Here is a 21,836-nt window from a genome sequence, read left to right on the forward strand (position 1 = left end):
ATGCTGAAAGGTATTCTTTAAGAAGAGGAAGAAGAAAAAGGTAAAGATAAAAATTATGAACAACAAATACATATCTATCAACAAGTGAATCTAAAAATCAAGTGAATAAAAAATCTGATGAACAGAGTACACTGGTGAATATAATAGAATCAGGGGTGTGGGGGGTGTGGGAAGAGACTGGACAAAAATCGTACACCTATGGATGAGGATAGTGGGGGGGTAAGGGCAGAGGGTGGGGTGGGAACTGGGTGGAGGGGAGCTATGGGGGGAAAAAGAGGAACAACTGTAATAATCTGAACAATAAAGATTAAAAAAATTGAAACTAGACCACCCAACTACCACATACAGAAGAATAAACTCAAAATGAATAAAAGACTTAAATGTAAGTCATGAAACTGTAAAAATCCTAGAAGAGACTATAGGTACCAGAGTCTCAGACATCTCTTGATATATTTGCTGATACATCTCCTAAGGCAAGGGAAACAAAGGAGAAAAGAAACAAATGGGACTACATCAAAATAAAAAGCTTCTGCACAGCAAAAGAAATCAACAAAATGAAACGGGAGCTCACTGTATGGAAGAACATATTTGCCAATGATATATCTGATAAGGGGTTAATTTCCAAAATATGTAAAGAACTTATACAACTTAAAAGGAAGACAAACAATCTGATTAAAAAATTGACCTAAATAGACTTCTCCAAAAAGGACATACACATGGCCAAGAGACATATGAAAAAATACTCTGGGTCACTAATCATCAGAGAGGTGCAAATTAAAATGGCAATTAGGTATCACCTCACACCTGTCAAAATGGCTACCATCAACAAATCAACAAATGAGTTGCTGGTGGGGATCTGGAGAAAAGGGAACCCTAGTACAGTGCTGGAGGGAAGGTAATGCCGTTGAATTGAAATTAAATTTAGGCACAGGACTGACTAAAAGTATGATATAAGCCCTATAAGGTCTTGCTTAGTGATTAGAGCATCAGCCCCTGGACCAAAGGGTTGGGGTTCAATTCCTGGTCAACTGCACATGATATGTAGTCTATAGTTTTTACACATTGCTGAACTCAGTTTTTTGAGGCAACAGTGATAAAACTATAACATATTAATGCAATAATGTATACAAACATTTAATGTACAATTAACCATATTAATAAGATAAAGAATAAAAAATCATTACCTCAATTAATCTAGAAAAAAAGCATTTGATACAATTCAACCCCGTTCATCATAAAGTTTCTTAGCAAATGATGAACAGAAAGTGACTTTATAACATGTTAAATGGTATATATCAAGATCTGAATATAAATTTAATATTTAATTGGGAAGCACTAGAAATACTCATTTTCAATTAGGAACAAAACAAATATTTCAGATATCAATATTTCTATTCAATATTTTACAGGAGGTCCTACCTAATGTAGTGAGGCAAGTATAACAAAATTATCCTATATAGTAAAAGGCTAATATGCAAATTGTCTCAACTGGGAGTTCGACCAGGGGGCGGGGCTGGCCCACCAACTGCCTGCGGCCCCTCCTCCCAGCTGGCCCCTCCCCTATTTGGCCCCCCCAACCCTGATCGGGGGCAAAGCTGGTCGGCCAACCTCTCGCATCCCCTCCCCACTGCAGGCCTGGCCTGATCAGGGCAGACTGGCTGGACCCCACCCGTGCACGAATTCGTACATTGAGCCTCTAGTAGATGTATAAGAAAGGATTTTTAAAAATCCAGTCATTTATATAATGACAGAATTTCTGTGAAAAATGCAAAGAAACCCATAGACAAACAATATTATCAGAAAAGAGTTCAGCAAGGTGTGGGATACAAAATCAGTATGCAACATTTTATTGTATTCCTATTAACCAAAAAGTTTTTGGAAAATGCTAGTCTAATATATATATACTAGAGGCCCGGTGCACAAAAATTTGTGCACTCGGGGGGGAGGGGGATCCCTCAGCTCGGCCTGTACCCTCTCGCAGTCTGGGACCCCTCAGGGGATGACCACCTGCTGGCTTAGGCCTGCTCCCCGGGGGATTGGGCCTAAGATGGCAATCAGACATCCCTCTGGCAGCCTGGCAGCCCTCGGGGGATGTCCACTTGCCAGCAGGGAGCAGGCCTAAACTGCAGTCGGACATCCTTAGCACTGCTGAGGAGGCAGGAGAGGCTCCCACCACCACCGCTGTACTGGCAGCCATCAGCCTGGCTTGTGGCTGAGCAGAGCTCCTCCCATGTGAGAGCGCCCTGACCACTAGAGGGCAGCTCCTGCATTGAGCGTCTGCCCCCTGGTGGTCAGTGTGTGTCATAGTGACCAGTCATTCCCAGTCCTTCTGCTGTTAGGGTCAGTTTGCATATTACCCTTTTACTATATAGGATAGAGGCCTGGTGCATGGGTGGGAGCCGGCTGGTTTGCCCTGAAGGGTGTCCTGGATCAGGGTGGGGGTCCTGCTTGGGTGCCTGGCCAGCCTGGATGAGGGGATGATGGCTGTTTGCAGCTGGTCACACCCCCTTCAGGGTGGGGGTCCCTACTGGGGTGTCTGGCCAGTCTGGGTGAGGGGCTGAGGGCCGTTTTCAGGCTGGCGGGCGACTGAAGCTCCCAACCTTTCCTTTTTTTCTTTTTTTTCTTTTTTTATTCTGGGATTTATTTACCTTCTATGGCTGTCACTGGAACTGAGAGCCGGCTTTAGCTCTGAGGCTCAGCTCCAGCTCTGAGACCTCGGCTGCTGAAAGCAGGTATCTGGGTTTGTTTGGCTTCTATAATTGAAACACTGTTGCAACTCCAGCTCTGAGGCCCGGCTGGCTGAAAGCAGGTTTCTGGGGTTTGTTTAGCTTCTATAATTGCAACATTGTTTCTTAGAATGCAGCTCAGAGGCCGGCAGCGGCAGGCCGGGAACCTTGGCTTCCTCCATCACTGGAGCAAGCAAGCCTCCTGTTCGCTTCAGCTGCCTGGCTGCCGGCCGCCATCTTGGTTGGCAGTTAATTTGCATATCGCCCTGATTAGCCAATGGGAAGCATGTCGGAGGTACAGTTAATTACCATGTTTGTCTATTATTAGATAGGATATATATAAAAGCCTAAGGGACCGGAAAACTGGAAGACCAGCTGGTAGCTATGATGTATACTGACCACCAGGGGGCAGACGCTCAATGCAGGAGCTGCCCCTTGGTGGTCAGTGTGCTCCCACAGCAGGAGCGCCATTCAGCTGACAGGCACCAGACGTTGGGCTTATGGCTGGCGAGCGCAGCTGATGTGGCTCCAGCCTCTTCCGCGGACACTCCCCCTGTGGCAGGCGCAGTGGGCCAGTAATCAGTGGGAGCAGTGTGGCGCCCAGCCCAGGCTCGGGCTCCTCCCTGGCCACCTGCCATATCGCGCACTACTTCGTGCTGTGCAGGATTGACACGGACAGTGGGCTGGAGCCCAATGAGCTGGCGGGTAAGGCTGGGCTGCAGTGGCATGGGGGTCCACTGATCCCTGCAGGCCAGACCAAGGGACCCCACTGGTGCACAAATCCGTGCATCAGGCCTCTAGTCATTTATAAGTGCAACAAAAATGGTAAGATATCAAAGAATAAATCTCACCAAAGATATACAAAACCTTTATGGAAAAATTATAAAACTCTATTAAAAGATTTTGAAAGATCCTAGCTGGCATGGCTCAGTGGTTGAGTGTCACCTATGATCCAGGAGGTTATGGTTTAATTCCTGGTCAGGGCACATGCACCCCTCAGGGGATGACCACCTGCTGGCTTAGGCCTGCTCCCCGGGGGATTGGGCCTAAGATGGCAATCAGACATCCCTCTGGCAGCCCGGCAGCCCTCGGGGGATGTCCACTTGCCAGCGGGGAGCAGGCCTAAACTGCAGTCGGACATCCTTAGCAATGTGGGGCATGCAGGAGGCAGCGATAGATGGTTCTCCCTCATGGATGTTTCTCTCTCTCTCTCTCTCTCAGATCAATGAAATCAATAAAAATATATTTAAATATATTTAAAAATGTTTTGAAAGAGACCTAGAAAAATGAGGAGACAGCATGTTCAGAGATGGGAAAACAATATGTTAAAGATGTTGATTTTCATTAATCACATTAATGTAATTACAACCGAGACCTCAACGTTTTGTGAGTGTATGTGTGTAACTTGAAATATACATTCTAAAATTCATTGGAAGAGAAAGAAGCAAGCCTTGCCAACACATTTCAAAAGTAAAAAGTAGACAAACTTGCACTATAAGATATTAGGACTTCTTATAAGATATCAAGACATAAAACCACAGTAACTAAAATGGTGAAGTACTGGCCTAAGGATATAGAAATATACCAGTATAGTAGAATGTATAAAAATCAAAAGAATTAAAACTATTTTCTAGCAGAGAATTTTGAACACATGCAAAAGGTGACAGAACAAAGTGGGGTTGGGGTGTGGAGGGATTGAGCAAAACAAACAAACAAACAAACAAACAAACAAACAAACACCAACTCATGGACATGGATGGTGATTGGGGGTTGGAGGTAGTAGAGGGCAAAGAGGAAATAAAAGGTGATGGAAACAATTAAATTAAATTAAAAAAGGTGACAACAGTATAATATTCAATATCCAGTTTTAACAATTATCAATTTTGTTTAATTTATACCCCATACTCCCCCATTCCTGAACTATTCTGAAGCAAATCTCAGACGTTATATAATTTTATTAATAAATATTTTAGTGTGTATCTGTAAATTTTCATTTTAAAAATACACATTTTATTGATTTTTTACAGAGAAGAAGGGAGAGGGATAGAGAGTTAGAAACATCGATGAGAGAGAAACATCAATCAGCTGCCTCCTGCACACCTCCCACTGGGGAGATGCCCACAACCAAGGTACATGCCCTTGACCGGAATCAAACCTGGGACCCTTCAGTCCACAGGCCGACGCTCCATCCACTGAGCCAAACCGGTTAGGGCTAAATTTTCATTTTTATAGTTTGTTTGAATCCAAATCCAAATAAGGAGCACATATTGCAATGGTTATACCCTCTGAATCCATTTTTTTGGTAAGTTCTCCCTCTTTTTTTTTTCCCCTTTCATTTTATTTGTTGACTAACCTGTGTGTTTCTTAATATAAGAATTTCTTCTGTTGTGAAAACAATCACTTCCTACTCTGTTTTTTAAATTTTGGATTGCTTTAGTGTTATTTACAATAGCCAAGATTTGCTAGCAGCCCAAGTGCCCATCAGTAGATGAGTGGATAAAACAAGCTGTGGTACATTTACACAATGGAATACTACTTAGCTATCAAAAAGAAGGAAATCTTACTCTTGGCAACAGCGTGAATGGGACTCTAGAGAGTATTATGCTAAGTGAAATAAGCCAGTCAGAGAAAGATAATTTCCATATGATTTTCACTTATATGTGGAATCTAATAAACAAAAGAAACAAAATAGAAACAGACTCAGATGCAGAAAACAGACTAACAACTGTCGGAGGGAAGAGAGTTGGGGGTCTAGTAAAGAGTTGAAGAAATTAAGTGAAAAGAAAACCCCTCATAGACAACAGTACGTTGATTACCAGATAAAAAAAGGGGTGGGGGAAGTAGGAGAGGATAAAGGGGGGATAAATGGTGATGGAAAGAGACTTGACTTGGGGTAGTAAACACATAATACATTATACAGATGACGTATTATAGAATTGTACTCCTGAAATCTATATAATTTTATTAACCAGTGTCACCCTAAAAAATTCAATAATTATAAAAAATAAAAGTGTGATTAATTTGGAAAAATTTGGATTGTTTTATAATTATTCTTTTTTTAAAAAAATATATTTTATTGATTTTTTACAGAGAGGAAGGGAGAGAGATAGAGAGCCAGAAACATCGATGAGAGAGAAACATCGACCAGCCGCCTCCTGCACACCTCCCACTGAGGATGTGCCCGCAACCAAGGCACATGCCCCTGACCGGAATCGAACCTGGGACCTTTCAGTCCGCAGGCCGACGCTCCATCCACTGAGCCAAACCGGTCAAGCTATAATTATTCTTTTAATATTTTAGTTGTATTCCAATAATTTCTTGATAAAGTCATAATATGGTAACATAGGATTATTTCACAGTACCCATGGTATAGTTTTGCTTTAGGCAATTTGCCTCAAGGGGGTTATCCCTATGGTTTAGATTACTGTTTGGACACCAGGACAGGTGTGCATCACTTACAGTTGTGTGGAGATCATCTGTTCTGTCAGTGAAGTTATTCAATCTTTCTTCGCTTTCCAATATTTTATCAATATTTTGGGTCATAATAATTTTTACATCAGTTATTTGACTCCTCAGTGTGGATATCGAGCTGTCACTTTGATTTTTATTGTATTTCATCTATATAGAAGTGAAATATAATGCAAATTTTATTTTCTATAAATAAAATCTAATATGGTATAATATATTGTACATATTAGAATATAAGTGTCAAAGGCATATCTCAGTATGGTGGTTACCAGAGGGAAGGGGGGGCGGATTTAAAGGGTAAAGGGAGTCAAATATATGGTGACAGAAGATTTGACTTTGGGTGGTGGGCACACAATGCAATATACAGATGATATATCATAGAATTGTATACTGGAAACCTATATATCTTATTAACCAATGTAACCCCAGTAAGTTTAATTAAAAATAAATAAAATATCTGGGGGAAAAAAGGCAATATCTCACTTGTATTTCAGCATAAGGAATCAACTAAGCCTCAAACTGTCCCACCTAATCTTGCAAAAAAAAGGGGGTGCGTATCTCACTTGTATTTCAGCATAAGGAATCAACTAAGCCTCAAACTGTCCCACCTAATCTTGCAAAAAAAGGGGGGTGCGTGGGTGGGTGGGTGGGAGAGGAATATATAAATGTATTGAATCAGCAGTGGAATTGTTTTTTTAAACTTAAATTGTTTGTTTATCTAGACTTCCGTTTTTTTAAAAATATATTTTTATTGATTTCAGAGAGGGAGAGAGAGAGAGAGGGAGAGAGAGAGGGAGAGAGAGAGAGAAACACCAGTGATGAGAGAGAATCATTGATCGGCTGCCCCCTGCACACCCCCTGCTGAAGATTGAGCCCATAAACCGGGCATGTGCCCTGATCAGGAATCGAACCTCAACCTCCTGGTTCATAGGTCGACACTCAACCACTGAGCCACGCTGGCCGGGCTAGACTTCTGTTTTTTTAAAGAGCAGTGTTAGGTTCTTAGTAAAACTGAGCAGAAAGTACAGAGTTCCCACATGCCTGATAAGCCTGACACACACAGCCTCACTATCAACATCCCGCACTAGAATGGTACATTTGTTATAATTGATGACCTTACATTGACACATCATTATCACCCAAACTCCATAGTTTACATGAGGGTTCACTGTTGTACACTCAATAGGTTTGGACAAATGTAAAAAGACACATATTCACCATTACAGTACCCTGCAGAACAATTTTATTGTCCTTAAAATCCTCTGTGCTGCACTTATTCATGCTTCCTTTCTCCCTAAGCTCTGGCTACAACTGGTCTTTTTACTGTCTCTGTAGTTTTACCTTTTCGGAATGTCATATAGTTGGAATCACACAGTATGTAGCGTTTTCAGATTGGCTTCTTTTACTTAATAATATGAATTTAAGGTTCCTCCATGTTTTCTCATTGCTTGATAGCTCATTTCCTTTAATGCTGAATAACAGTCCATTGTTTGGATGTACCACAGTTTATTTATCCATTCACCTGTGAAAAGATATCTTGGTTGCTTCCATGTTTTGCCAATTATGAATAAAGACGCTATAACATCCATATGCAAATTTTTGTGTGAACAAAAGTTATCAACTCCTTTGGGTAAATACCAAGGAGTATGATTGCTGGATTGTATGGTGAGAGTATGTTTAGTTTTGTAAAGAACTGCCAAACTGTCTTCCAAAGTGGCTGTATCATTTTACATTCCTACCAGCAATGAATAAGAGTTATTATTGCTCCACATCCTTGTCAGCCTTTGGTGTATTTTGAATTCTGGTCGTTCTAAAAGGTGTGTAGTGATATTTCAGTGTTGCTTAAATTTGCAATTCCCTAGTGACATATGATGTAGAGCATCTTTTCATATGCTTATTTGCCATCTCTATATCTTTTTTTATGAGACAACTATTCAGGTCTTTGACCCAATTTTTAGTTAGGCTGTTTATTTTCATATTGTTGAGTTTTAAAAGTTCTTTCTATATTGTGAATGACAGCCTTTTATCAGATTTGTTTTTTGCAAATATTTTTTTCCTAGAATGTGGCTTGTCTTCTCATTCTCTTGATTCTTTTAATCCAATCTGACAATCTCTCTTTTTTTTTTTTTAAATCCCCAACCAAGGATATGTTGAGAGAGAAACATCAATCGATTGCCTCCTGCACACACCCCGATCAGGGATTGAACCTGCAACTTAGGTATGTGCTCAGACTGCGAATCGAACCCACAACCTTTTGGTGTACGGGACGACACTCCAACTGAGCCACATGGCCAGGGCAATCTGTCATTTCATTGGTGTATTTAGACCATTAACTTTTAAAGTGATTAATGATATAGTTGGATTAATATCTACCATATTTGTTACTGTTTTCTATTTATTGTTTTAGTTCTTTGTTCTTATTTTTGTCTTCCACTCTATCCATATTAACAAAAATAATCTCTAAGATATAGTGTTATATTAAAAAAGTGAGCTGCACCTGCAAAACAATATTAAGTAATAACTCACTGAACATTTAATATGTGCCAGGCACTGTTTTAAGCACTTCATATGTATTAGCTCATTTAATTCTCAAACCACCATATAAAGTAATACTCTAATCATGTTTTTTTTTAATTGATTTCAGAGAGGAAGGAAGAGAGAGAGAGAGAGAGAGAGAGAGAGAGAGACATCAATGATGAGACAGAATCATCGATCGGCTGCTGCCTCGGATCTAGCCCACAACCCAGGCATGTTCCCTGACCAGGAATTGAACCATGATCTCCTAGTTCATAGGGCAAAGCTCAACCACTGAGCCACGCTGGCCAGGCTGATCATCTTTTATTTTCTAAATAAGAAAACTGAGATTGAGAGTGTTTAATAAGTTGTTCAATATTATACAGCTAAAGGCAAAATAAGGATTCAGACTCGGATCTAGCCCACAACCCAGGCATGTTCCCTGACCAGGAATTGAACCATGATCTCCTAGTTCATAGGGCAAAGCTCAACCACTGAGCCACGCTGGCCAGGCTGATCATCTTTTATTTTCTAAATAAGAAAACTGAGATTGAGAGTGTTTAATAAGTTGTTCAATATTATACAGCTAAAGGCAAAATAAGGATTCAGACTCAAGATAACATATTCATAGTCCATTCAATGACATTTGGTATATATGTTATTGTGCCCTCTCGAAGTCTGGGACCCCTTGGGGGATGTCCACCTGCTGGCTTAGGCCTGCTCCCTGGGGGATTGGGCCTAAGCTGGCAGTCAGACATCCCTCTGGCAGCCTGGGAGCCCGCGGGGGATGTCCACTTGCCAGAAGGGAGCAGGACTAAGCTGCAGTCGGACATCCTTAGCGCTGCTGAGGAGGTGGGAGAGGCTCCCGCCACCACTGCTGTGCTGGCAGCCGTCAGCCTGGCTTGTGGCTGAGCAGAGCTCCCCCTGTGGGACCGCACTGACCACCAGGGGGCAGCTCCTGCATTGAGCATCTGCCCCCTGGTGGTCAGTGTGTGTCATAGTGACCAGTCATTCCCAGTCGTTCTGCTGTTAGGGTCAATTTGCATATTACCCTTTTATTATATAGGATATACCAAAACTCTTTTTTTCACTGTGTGCATTTGGTTAATTATAGTATAAGAAATTCAACAGCCCTAGCCGGCTTGGCTCAGTGGATAGAGCATCGGCCTGCGGACTGAAGGGTCGCAAGTTTGATCCCGGTCAAGGACATATGCCTGGGTTGCGGGCTCAATCCCCAGTGTGGGGCATGCAGGAGGCAGCCAATCAATGATTCTCTCTCATCATTGATGTTTCTATCTTCCTCTCTGAAATCAATAAAAACATTAAAAAAAATGAAATTCAGCTGAAACCAGTTTGGCTCAGTGGATAGAGCGTCGGCCTGCGGACTGAAAGGTCCCAGGTTCGATTCCGGTCAAGGGCATGTACCTGGGTTGCGAGCACATCCCCAGTGGGAGATGTGCAGGAGGTAGCTGATCGATGTTTCTCTCTCATTGATGTTTCTAACTCTCTATCTCTCTCCCTTCCTCTCTGTAAAAAATCAATAAAATATATTAAAAAAAAAAAAAGAAATTCCTTAACCAAATATCACTTTAAAAAAAATGAAATTCAACAACTTTTACAATTTTCTACAGACTTAAAGCTTACCAGGTTAGCTTATAAATGTTAAACAGAAAATTCTTTGATGTCAGATGTATTTGCTTAAAATGTGCATATTTTCACATAGTAACTAGTTTTCAGGGAGCTATGTTAATGTATTTTGGCTGTCTTGAATATGCAGAATTCTTCATAAGATGCATTTAATATAAAAGCTTCTAGTTATTTTGTCAGACATTGTGGTCGACACACCCTGTGGTGATCCCCAGTGAGTTATATCCTTGTAAAACCCCTTCATCTTGATTGTGATTTGCTTCTAACTAACAGATGCAAAGGTGACAGAATGTTAGTACCATGATTATGTTACACTAGAGGGCCGGTGCACAAAATTGTGCAGGGGGTGGGTCCCCTCAGCCCAGCCTGAACCCTCTCCAATCCAGGACATCCCTCTCACATCCTGGACTGCTGGCTCCTAATCACTCACCTGCCTGCCTGCCTGGTCATGCCTAACTGCCCCCCCCTTGTTGGCCTGATCACCCCTCACTGCCTCTGTTGCTGGCCTGATAGCCCCTAACTGCCCCCCTCTGCTGGCCTGGTCACCCCCAACTGCCCCGCCCCTGCTGGCCTGGTTGCCCCTCACAGCCCCCCCCCCTTCCGCTGGCCTGGTTGCCCCACGCAGCCTGCTGTTCAGTCATTTGGCCGTCCCTCACTAACCCTGCTGCAGTCCTGGTCGCCCCACACAGACTGCTTGTTCAGTCGTTTGGTCGTCCCTCACTAACCCCCCTGCCAGCCTGGTCACAGGAAGCCATCTTGTGAGGGCATGATGGTTAATTTGCATATTACCTCTTTATTATATAGGATTATATAATATTTAGCAGATTGGAGTGAGAGGGATTCCTTTGTTGGCCTTGAAGAAGTGAGCAGCCATGTTGAGGACATTCCATACACAGTTGGGTTCTTTTTAAATTTGAGTTTTAGGGATTACTTTTCTAAATAAACATTTTTATAATGATAAAATATATATAACATAAAATTTGCAATTTTGACAATTTTTAACTCTTATAGTTCAGTATTATTAAGTATATCTACACTGTTTTGCAACTATCACCACCACGTATCTCCAGAAATTTTTCAACTTCTCAAATTGGAAGTCTGTATGCATTAAATAATAACTCCTCTTCCTCCCCTCCTTCCAGGCTCTGGCAACCACCATTCTGCTTGATGTCTGCATAAATCTTACTATTCTAGGTACCTCATATAAGTGGAATCACATAATATTTGTCCTCTTGTGACTGCCTTATTTCACTTAGTTGGAACTATTAGTTAAATATTTAACTTAATAGTATTTTAAAATTAAGTAAAATATATACATGGTTCCAAAGTCAAATTTGTAAAACAAGTTTTATTCAGAGAGGTCCAGTTTTTGTTCCTGTCCCCATCTTTACCACAGGCAACCATTGGAATGTTTTTGATTTATCCTTTCCTTGCACACCTCCAGCACTTGTTTTTTTTTCTTTTATACTATAAGCAAACAAATAAATATATTTGTATTTATTCTCTCTTCCTTAAATGGTTGCATATGTAAATAAGTAACAGTAAACATACAGACTTTATCTTATTTTTTTCATTTATCAATACATTATGGATATCATTACTTATCATTATAAGTTCTCAGTCGAATCCATCTTTACAGCGCTTATCTCATAATTCCTAACTGATTTGAAAGCTGCAATACTAACAATGTTTAGGAATACAGTTGGAGGTTACATACCATATACTTTCCTAATACTTGCTGAAAATCGGCAGCAATGGCATTTGAAGGAGAAAAATGTTCTTGTGACATCAAAGGATTTTTCAGAAAAATATCACTAACCTGGGGAAATGAATGGAAATATTTAAACTATATAGGTAATTTCAACTGGATAATTGCAGAGTTAATGTTTATATGAAGCCAAGTCTGGCAGAAACCTGAAATAAAAGAAACTAGGACATTTCAAGATTTTTGGTGGCAGGGTGTCTTTTCTATTTAAAGGTACAGTATTCATGAAAACTGCTTGCCCAGGCTTCTCCACTGCTTAGTATAGATTACAACCTCATACTGAGAGATCCTTAATTCTTTGGTATATTTGAGGATTTGAGGGGAAGAACAGATGTTTACCTCTGGCAAACAGGGAAATAGGGAGTCCATTATATTTTCTAAATACGCACTTATTTTCCCCTCCTGCTCCTATCTTCAAAATCCACTCAATGATTAAAAAACAATCCCAACTAAAAGTCATGATTCTACCTTTCAAAACTTATAGAGTTGTTACAGGACACTTCCAAGTTTCAAGAAGAAATTCTGATAATTGTTTGTACTAAAAGCTGTATTCCCCAGAGGTAGTGGTAAAAATAATATGGTTAGCAATTTTGTGTCATCTGGTTTTGGAAAGGTAGTAAAGTTGGGATGTTTTGTCATAATGACAGAGAGAAAAAAATTAGAGTATAGTAAATTAAATGGCTAACAGTGTTTAGCATCAAGACTCTAACAATTGTCTAGGTGTAACTGTCACTGTAGAGTGACAATATTAGGTCTTATATCATTTGATTCTATTTTTGAGTATAGTTTGAGCTGTGTTAAAGCAAGTTGGTACACTATACAAATAAAATATATGCATGGTTTATATATATAATTATCTATACATTAAATAAATATGCTATTGAGAAAGTATTTTAAATATTAGTAAAACTTCATTTCTTTCTTATTTTTAAAAAAATATATTTTATTGATTTTTCACAGAGAGGAAGGGAGAGGGACAGAGAGCTAGAAACATCGATGAGAGAGAAACATTGATCAGCTGCCTCCTGCACACTCCCCACTGGGGATGTGCCCGCAACCAAGGTACATGTCCCCGACCAGAATCGAACCTGGGACCCTTGAGTCCGCAGGCCGACACTCCATCCACTGAGCCAAACCAGTTTGGGCTCTTTCTTATTTTTAAAGAACAAAATAAAGACAGATTTTTTAAATTTAAATTCTTTATTGTTGAAAATATTATGTATGTCTCCTTTTTTACCCCATTGACTTCTCCCTGGCTGCTCCCACCCCCCAGCACATGCTCTCACCCCCCCTACTGTCTGTGTCCATTAGTTATACAAGTCCTTTGGTTGACCTATTATCCACCTGCCTCTCACTCTTCCCTCCCTTCCCTCTGAGGTTTGATGGTCTGTTCAATGCTTCTATGTCTCTGGATCTATTTTTGTTCATCAGTTTATGTTGTTCATTATATTCCACAAATGAGTGAGATCATGTGATACTCATCCTTCTCTGACTGCCTTATTTTGCTTTGCATAATGGTCTCCAGTTCCATCCATGCTGTTGCATGGATGTAAAAAAGAGTTCCTTCTTTTTTACCACAGCGTAGTATTCCATTGTGTAGATGTACCACAGTTTTTTAATCCACTCATCTGCTGATGGACACTTAGGCTGTTTCCAAATCTTAGCTAATGTAAATTGTGCTGCTATGAACATAGGGGTGCATATATCCTTTCTGATTGGTGTTTCTGATTTCTTGGGATTTAGTCCTAGAAGTGGGATTACTGGGTCAAATGGAAGTTCCATTTTTAATTTTTTGAGGAAACACCATACTGTTTTCCACAGTGGCTGCACCAGTCTGCATTCCCACCAGCAGTGCAAGGGCACGTTCCTTTTTCGCATCCTCTCCAGCATTTGTCGTTTGTTGATCTGTTGATGATAGCCATTCTGACAAGTGTGAGATGGTACCTCATTGTTGTTTTGATTTGCATCTCTCAGATGATTAGTGACTTTGAGCATGTTTTCATGTCTCTTGGCCTTCTGTTACGTCCTCTTTCGAGAAGTGTCTATTTAGGTCCTTTGTCCATTTTTTGATTGTATTGTTTATCTTCCTTTTGTTGTATGAGTTCCTATAAATTTTGGAGATTAAACCCTTATCAGATGTCACATTGGCAAATGTGTTCTCCCATGCAGTGAGGACTTTCTCGTTATTTTGTTGATGGCTTCTTTTGTGACAGATCCTAATAGATCTGAGTAGATTGTCTTTGCAGATCTTCCTTCAGAGTCAGGGAAGTGTGGGAGCAGGAGACAAAGAGGGATGAGGGTAAGAAATCTCTGGAGGTCAGTAATGGCTCTGCTTTATAGACAGAGGAATGATCTGCTTTTGTTTAGTGACATTATTGCTCATAAACTATAAAACAGAGACCTCATAATTTCAGAAAAGGTAAAGGTCCTTAAGGTAGTATAACAAATTACTTACATTTTTAAGAAATGCAGATGGTGTTACAATATCCAATGCATTGTCTGAGGCACATAGGTAAATGATTCCATCAATGAAGAGACTGTGATAGACAAAGCTGTGAAAAGAATACATTCATTTACATGATAATATTAAAGAAATTAAGTATCTATGTAGCACATTTAATTTCATCTTTAAGTTCTCATTAATAGTATAAGAACTATCTATATAACTTTTAGAATCATAATAATTAGAATATCTTTCATATATTTAAAAATTAAATTATATTAAATAAAAGCTAAAAAATTTGAAGATGTCTATTTATTTATTTAATATATTTTCTATTGATTTCAGAAAGGGAGAAGGAGGGAGATAGAAAAATTGATGATGAGAATCATTGATTGGCTGCCTCCTGCATGTCCCCTACTGGGGATTAAGCCCACAGGAATCAAACCATGACCTCCTGGTTCATAGGTCAATACCACTGAGCCACACCAGCTGGGCTGAATATGTATTTAAAATAAATCAGAGAGAGAGAAACATTGATATGAGAGAGAACATTGATTGGTTGCCTCCTGCCCTGACCAGGGTTGGGAATCGAACCTACAACTGAGGTATGTGCCCTTGACTGGAACTGAATCTGGGATCCTTCAGTGTGCGGAGGTGCTGCTCTATCCACTGAGCCAAACTGGCGAGGGCATGGTACAAATATTTTTTTTAATATATTTTATTGATTTTTTACAGAGAGGAAGGGAGAGGGATAGAGAGTTAGAAACATCGATGAGAGAGAAGCATCGATCAGCTGCCTTCTGCACACTCCCTACTGGGGATGTGCCCACAACCAAGGTACATGCCCTTGACTGGAATTGAACCTGGGACCCTTGAGTCCGCAGGCTGACGCTCTATCCATTGAACCAAACCGGCTAGGGCTACAAATATTTTTAATGATGATATTGACTGATACAAAAAATTCCCACTTGGAAAATGTTTTATTTTTAATACATTATGTATGATTTTATGTGAAGTTTAAAAGCAGGTAAAGTTAAACTAAAGTATTACGAATTAGGATAATGGCTTCCTTTGGAGCAGTGGAAGTGGTTAGGAAGAAGAATGAAGAGGGCTTCTGGGAAGGTGGAGATAGTCTGTTTCTTGACCTGGTGGTAACAGGAGTGTTTACTTGGTGATGATTCATTTAGCTATTCACTTAGGATTTGTGCTCTTTTTGTATGGATGTTTATAGCTTATCAAGAAAAGTTTTTAAAAATCTGTCACTTTTTTTTTTTGGTTTCAGGACTTTTATGTTATTGGCTCCATCACATCGATTCCACCTTGAGCTTACACATTAATTTTCGTAGAATAATTTCATAGACATACTTTTCATATTGGGATATCTAATCTATGTGAAATTCAGTTTTTATAGTATAATATAAGGGATCTTACTTTTTCTTTGCCCAGATGGACTGTCATTTTACTAGTACTTGATTTTGCCTCTTGACCCAAAAAGTCCTAAAATATTTACTATCTGACCCTTGATAGGTAAGGGTTAGAATGTAAACACTCTATTTCTATTTTACTCTTGGTTGCTCTAGAAATTCAACATGTATATGTAATTTAATTAAGTATAAACTTAATAAAATAATCCAGCACAATATAAGAAACTATTAAAATTATTTAAAATTGGAAAATATTTTTATTTCTAAGTTGGGAGGAGTCTTTGCTGAAAAAGTTGCTAATTCTACCATCTCTCTGAAAGTTGTATATGTGATTTGAAGTAAATTGATAATTGCTATGAAAAGAGATATTTTAAATTTTGCTTAGTATGTTATTACTAACATTCAAAAACCATCTTTAAATGTTAAAAACAAACAAACTTGAATATCTGATGTCCAGGATATGCTGTTAACTGACAAAAGCAAAGTAGAGAAAACTATGTTTGATGTACTACCATTATCTATCATGCTCATATGCTACCAAGGAAAGTACAAATATATATTATGTGTCTCATATAAAAAAGAAAAGAAAAAATGATAAACTAAAAACTTACTCAAAATGATTACCTACATAGGGAGAGAGAGAGAGTCAGTGTAGACAGGAAAGGAATGAAAATTAGACTTCTTAAAGGAAACGTATTTTGTATATTTGACTTTGGAACCATATAATTTTGCATAATTATAAAATGTTATTAAGTCAAATTTTGAATATAATCTTTAAAAACAAAAAACAAAATGAAAAAAGTGAAGCCAAATTTATATTGAGTAATCCAAGCAAGAGATGATGGTAGTGTGGTTCCTATGGTATTGGTGGAAGTTGTCAGATTCTGGATATATTTGGAAGGTAAAGTCAACAGAATTTGCTGATGGATTGGATTTGGATGTAAAAGAGACAAAAGTCAAGAATCATAAAGGTTTTAGGTCTGAGGAACTGGAAAGTGGAACACTGCAGGAGGAGGGCTGGTTTTAGACATAGGTTTGAGATGCTTATCAGACATCCAATAGAGATGTGGAATGGGCAGCTGGATACATACATTTGGAGTTCAGGGAAGAGGCCCTCAAAAGATTCAAATTAGAATGTATATTGTAATTTACACTTAAGCATATCTTTTTTAAATAAAATCATTCCTGCTAATAAGTGAAAATAAAACTAGAATATCACTAATTTGCAAACCCCAATAAATTAATGGCTCTAGGGTGTAGACAATGAATATCAATGGCTGCTAGCATGTCAAAAGGAAGTATAAGCAGACAGTATGTACCATCCGATGAAAAAACATCTATAGTCTTGCCAAAGGGATCAAGCCTCTTGATCCAGCTGGTTAGAGCATGGTAAACTGCATTTTGAGTATGCAATCAGCAAACTAAGACTGTGGGAAACTCTATAGGTTCTTCAATAAATTGTACGGATAGGACAGGAATAGAGGAAGAATATGTAGATTAAAGAAATTTAAATAACGTCAAATTAAAAAGTAGGCAGTATTGGGCTCTAATATCTGAGGTGTATATTTAGGTGCTGAAACAATGAAGAAACAGGATAAGTGGCTGCTATACTAGGTAAAAGTTGGAATGATGGGGGAGAAGAAGGAAACTGTGCACAAACAGGACATATGGTAGGGAGTTTTGGGGGTAGTTGGCAGTGTTCTATTTTTTTGGCATAGGTGGCAGTTGCAGTTGGTAGGGGAGTTCCCTTATAAAACTTCATAAAACTATACATTTGCTTGATGTGGTTTTTGTTTTCTTAAAAAAATCTTTTGACCCCCTTCACCCATTTCTCCCACTACTCGCCAACCCCTACATCTGGCAAACACTAACCTGTTCTCTGTATCTATCAACTTGTTTTTTGTTTTTGTTTTTAGAGTGGTCTTATTGAAGATATTTTAAAGTGGAAGTTTCCTTTTTTATTAATAAAATATTTTGGGTATACCAAAAACAGTATGGAGAATAAGGATAAGAACACTTGTAGACCCACCAATCTATTTAAAATGTTACAGATACAATTGATGTCCCCTGTATACCCTTCCTCAATTTAATTCTTCTCCCATCACTTTGCAAAGGTAAGCACTTTCATGAATTTGGTGCTTATCATTCCCATTCACAATTTTATGCTTTTACATATAGAAGGTCTCCTTTTTGAAGGCTCAATCAAGAGTATGTACAACTAATATATTTTTTCCTCATGCCATTATCATTGGAATTATTAGCTGATAATTGTTAAAAAGTAGTTTCATTAGAATATACCTTACCTGCCCATTTGAATTGTGGTCTTTGGTTCAGCTCTAAGAAGCACTAGTCTAAGCACCGTTGCTGCTGTTTCCTAAAAATAAATTGTCAGCATTTACTTTGCAGAAGATTGCAGTGTTTTTCATTATTCTTCTCCTAAATTTACTTATTTTCTAATTAGTTTATTAAAGGACAACTGTTTACTAGGAGAACTAATGGTTGGTTATTCATAATTCATGGTAAGAGGCAAGTTATAAATATTAATATGAATATTCAGACTCATGTGAATCTGAAGGAAATTTTTAAAATTACAGTGGGGCCTTGACTTACGAGTGTCCCAACTAACGAGTTTTTCGAGATACAAGCTGTCTCTCGGCCGATTTTTTGCTTTGAGTTGTGAGCTAAAATTCGGGTTACGAGCCAGCTTCAGATACCCCACCGCTAGCTGGCGCAGCGAACGTCACAGTGAACGCAACAACATCAGCCCAGCATCACGTGTCATTGTAATGGTGAAAATTGATTTGACATGTGAGTAATTTGAGTTACGAGCTCCATCACGGAATGAATTAAACTCGTAAGTCAAGGCCCCACTGTACTTAATATACATATCCTGTGTATATACATATAACTGTGCAAATATGGTTTGTACTAGATAATCAGTCTTATTTTTACAGTCACATCATCTACACTAATAAAAGAGAAACATGCAAATTAACCATCACTCTGTCACTCCATTACACCCACCAGCCAATCAGAGCAACTATGCAAATTAACCCAACAAAGATGGTGATTAATTTGCATACACAGGCACAGAATGAAGACTGAAGACAACTGAAGATGGTGGCGGCCACAGAGCTGGAGCGAGCAGGAGGCTTGGTTTGCTCCCGGCGACGGAGGAAGTCAAGCTTCCCACCGGCCCTGTACTCTGCTCAAGGAGGGGCTGGGGGCTTGGGTCGCAGGGGGCCTGGGTCGCCGGCGGCAACCCAGGCTTCCAGTCCGCCCCAGGCTCCGCTGGAGGAGCTGGAAAAAAAAAAGGAGGGGCTGGGAGCAGCTGGAGCGGAGAAGCCAAGCCTTGCTGCTGTGGCCGGACCAAAGGCCTGGGTCCCGGGTGCCGGAGGAAAACCGGTGCCTGCAGCCAGGGGAAGGAAGGCCTATTGTGTGAATCTTCGTGCAATGGGCCATTAGTACATATATATATATGGATTCAAGGCTGGGAAGCACTATCTAGTCAAATATCTTTTCAGTGACTAAAACTATAAATGAAATGTTATTGGATTAAAAGTATTCAGCTTTTGTTCTCTGAATACCCTGTCTTTTAGTTAAGAAAAAACTTTTTATTCACTTATCTCTTTCTATCAAACAAATAATTGCTGAGATCTCTTATAGCTGTCTCTTTTTAAAAAATATTTTTTAAATTGGTTTCAGAGAAGAAGGGCGAGGGAGAGAGAGAGATAGGAACATCAGTGATGAGAGAGAATCATTGATCTGCTGCCTCCTGCACGCCTCACTCTGGGGATTGAGCCTGAAACCCAGGCATATGCCCTGATCGGAATCGAACCATGACCTCCTGGTTCATAGGTCGATGCTCAAACACAACTACACTGGTTTCTTATAGGGCTCATTTTTTGGTTAAAATTTGTAGGATGTTACAATTATCCAGAATTCCTTAAGTCTCATTATTTTTCTTTAGAAGTGTAAAAGGAACCAAACCTGAAAGTTATCTACTCTTAATTAGCTTTTCCACTTTCACAAAATGACACCTGAAATAAAAACTTTTTGGGAAATAAAAACTTAAAGCTTATTATTATTTTTAATTTTTAAAAATTAATCTTCACCAAGGATATATTTTACTGATTTTAGAGAAAGAGAGAAATATTAAAACATTGATGTTTGAGATGAGAGAAATATCCATCAGTTGCCTCCCATACATATCTCCCCCAGGGATTGAACCCACAACCTAGGTATGTGCCCTGACTGGGAATCGAATAGCAACTTTTTGATTCTCGGTACAACACGATGATTTAACCAACTGAGCCACACCAGCCAGGGCTAAAGCTTGTTATTAATGGGAGAGAGTAAAGCTTGAAATTTGTGGGATTGCCTGAAAAATCCAAGCAGTATTCTCTAAGAAAAGATTTCCGAAGAAACAAGAAAAATTAAGGGAGTACATAGACCAGCCGTGGGCAAACTACGGCCCGCGGGCTGGATCTGGCCTGTTTGAAATGAATAAAACTAAAAAAAAAAAAAAGACCATACCCTTTTATGTAATGATGTTTACTTTGAATTTATATTAGTTCACACAAACACTCCATCCATGCTTTTGTTCCAGCCCTCCGGTCCAGTTTAAGAACCCATTGTGGCCCTCGAGTCAAAAAGTTTGCCCACCCCTGACATAGACTTTCAGTTACTCTGTTATCATCACTGGAATATATTCCCCTAGCTTTCCGCATGTGTCTCATTTAGAGTAAATAATCAATGAAATAATAGAAAAATTTGAAACAAAGCAAATGGCAACATGAGGCAGTAAAAGAGTGATGACTGAGCTCTAGTTATGTTTTTGTTATAAAAGTACTGCATGACTTAAGAAAGAGACTTGTCTGGGTTGTTTCTTTGTGTGAAGAATGAAGTGGGCAAGATCCTGTCCAACTCTAGGATTCTAGGATCCTGTCCAACTCTAGGACCCTAAATAGCAATTGATTTGATCTCATGATTAAGCTTTAGCAGTTACTAATACTTTTCTAATGATTATAAAATAGTTGTGACATTAATATTTAGCATTGAGAAAAGACATGGTAGAACTATTCTTTAAAGCACTTTGTCATTCCTTTCCTTCTCCCCGGTCAGCTTTTTGTACAGCAATCATTCTAAACCTTTAATCCTTTCTTCCAATTGCTCCACCTCTTCCCAATTTCTTACCTTCCTGCATGTTTCATAAAGAGAAGTCATTGAGCTTATGAACACCTTCAACTTTCTGTCTCTCTCCCCTCTTAATTAGGCTTCAAGGAGGAATTGAGAAAAGTCTCAAAGCACATAAGAGGTTATACTGCTAAAAAGTGCAGACAAGTGGGTTCTAGGGAGAGGGAAGAGGAGATAAAGTGAGACCCTGGTGAGACTGGAGAACAGCATGAAGGTCAGGATAGCTGCAGCCCAAAAATATATGGGGGAAGAGGAGATAATCATGGAAAGTCCTACCAGGGAGGGCCTCGAATGACAGGCTAAGTGGTATGGGCTTTATTCTGTATGTAATCAGGTGCCACCAAATGATTTTAAGCAGGGAGTGACATGATCATGTTTGTTTTTAGCAACAACCACTTGAGCAGCAGTGTGGAGGCTGATTTTGAGAGGGACAAGGCTGAAGTCTGAGAGATCAGTTAGGAGGCACTTTAAAAAACATTATTTATTTATTTATGAGAGAGAGAGAGAGAGAAAGAGAGAGAGAGAGAGGGAGAGAGAGAGAGAGAGAGAGAGAGAGACGAAAATTTATTAAAAAGTACTCCCCCAAAGTCTCCTTTCCATCTCAGTTCCCTATTCACCACTATCTGCCTAGGAAACCTCTGTAAATAGGTTTT

General features: G+C 39.4%; 1 protein-coding gene across 2 annotated transcripts in view; it reads right to left on the reverse strand.

Annotated features, from left to right (window-relative positions):
* LOC106727225 (vesicle-associated membrane protein 7-like) overlaps nucleotides 1–21,836 on the reverse strand; it is a 38,066-nt gene that overhangs the window by 12,891 nt on the left and 3,339 nt on the right. The window contains exons 2-5 of one of the 2 annotated variants that reach the window (XM_014544981.1): nucleotides 18,291–18,361; nucleotides 14,576–14,672; nucleotides 12,073–12,174; nucleotides 6,186–6,344 (exon numbers count right to left, since the gene is read on the reverse strand). In XM_014544981.1, coding sequence (XP_014400467.1) covers nucleotides 6,186–6,344; nucleotides 12,073–12,174; nucleotides 14,576–14,672; nucleotides 18,291–18,361 — 429 coding nt within the window. Of the gene's footprint in view, nucleotides 1–6,185; nucleotides 6,345–7,584; nucleotides 7,717–12,072; nucleotides 12,175–14,575; nucleotides 14,673–18,290; nucleotides 18,362–21,836 lie in introns of those variants that run through there. The other variant, XM_014544984.1, reaches the window with a different exon arrangement.

This window comes from Myotis brandtii, unplaced genomic scaffold, assembly GCF_000412655.1.
Source record: "Myotis brandtii unplaced genomic scaffold, ASM41265v1 scaffold111, whole genome shotgun sequence".
NCBI classification, from domain to species: Eukaryota; Metazoa; Chordata; class Mammalia; order Chiroptera; family Vespertilionidae; genus Myotis; species Myotis brandtii.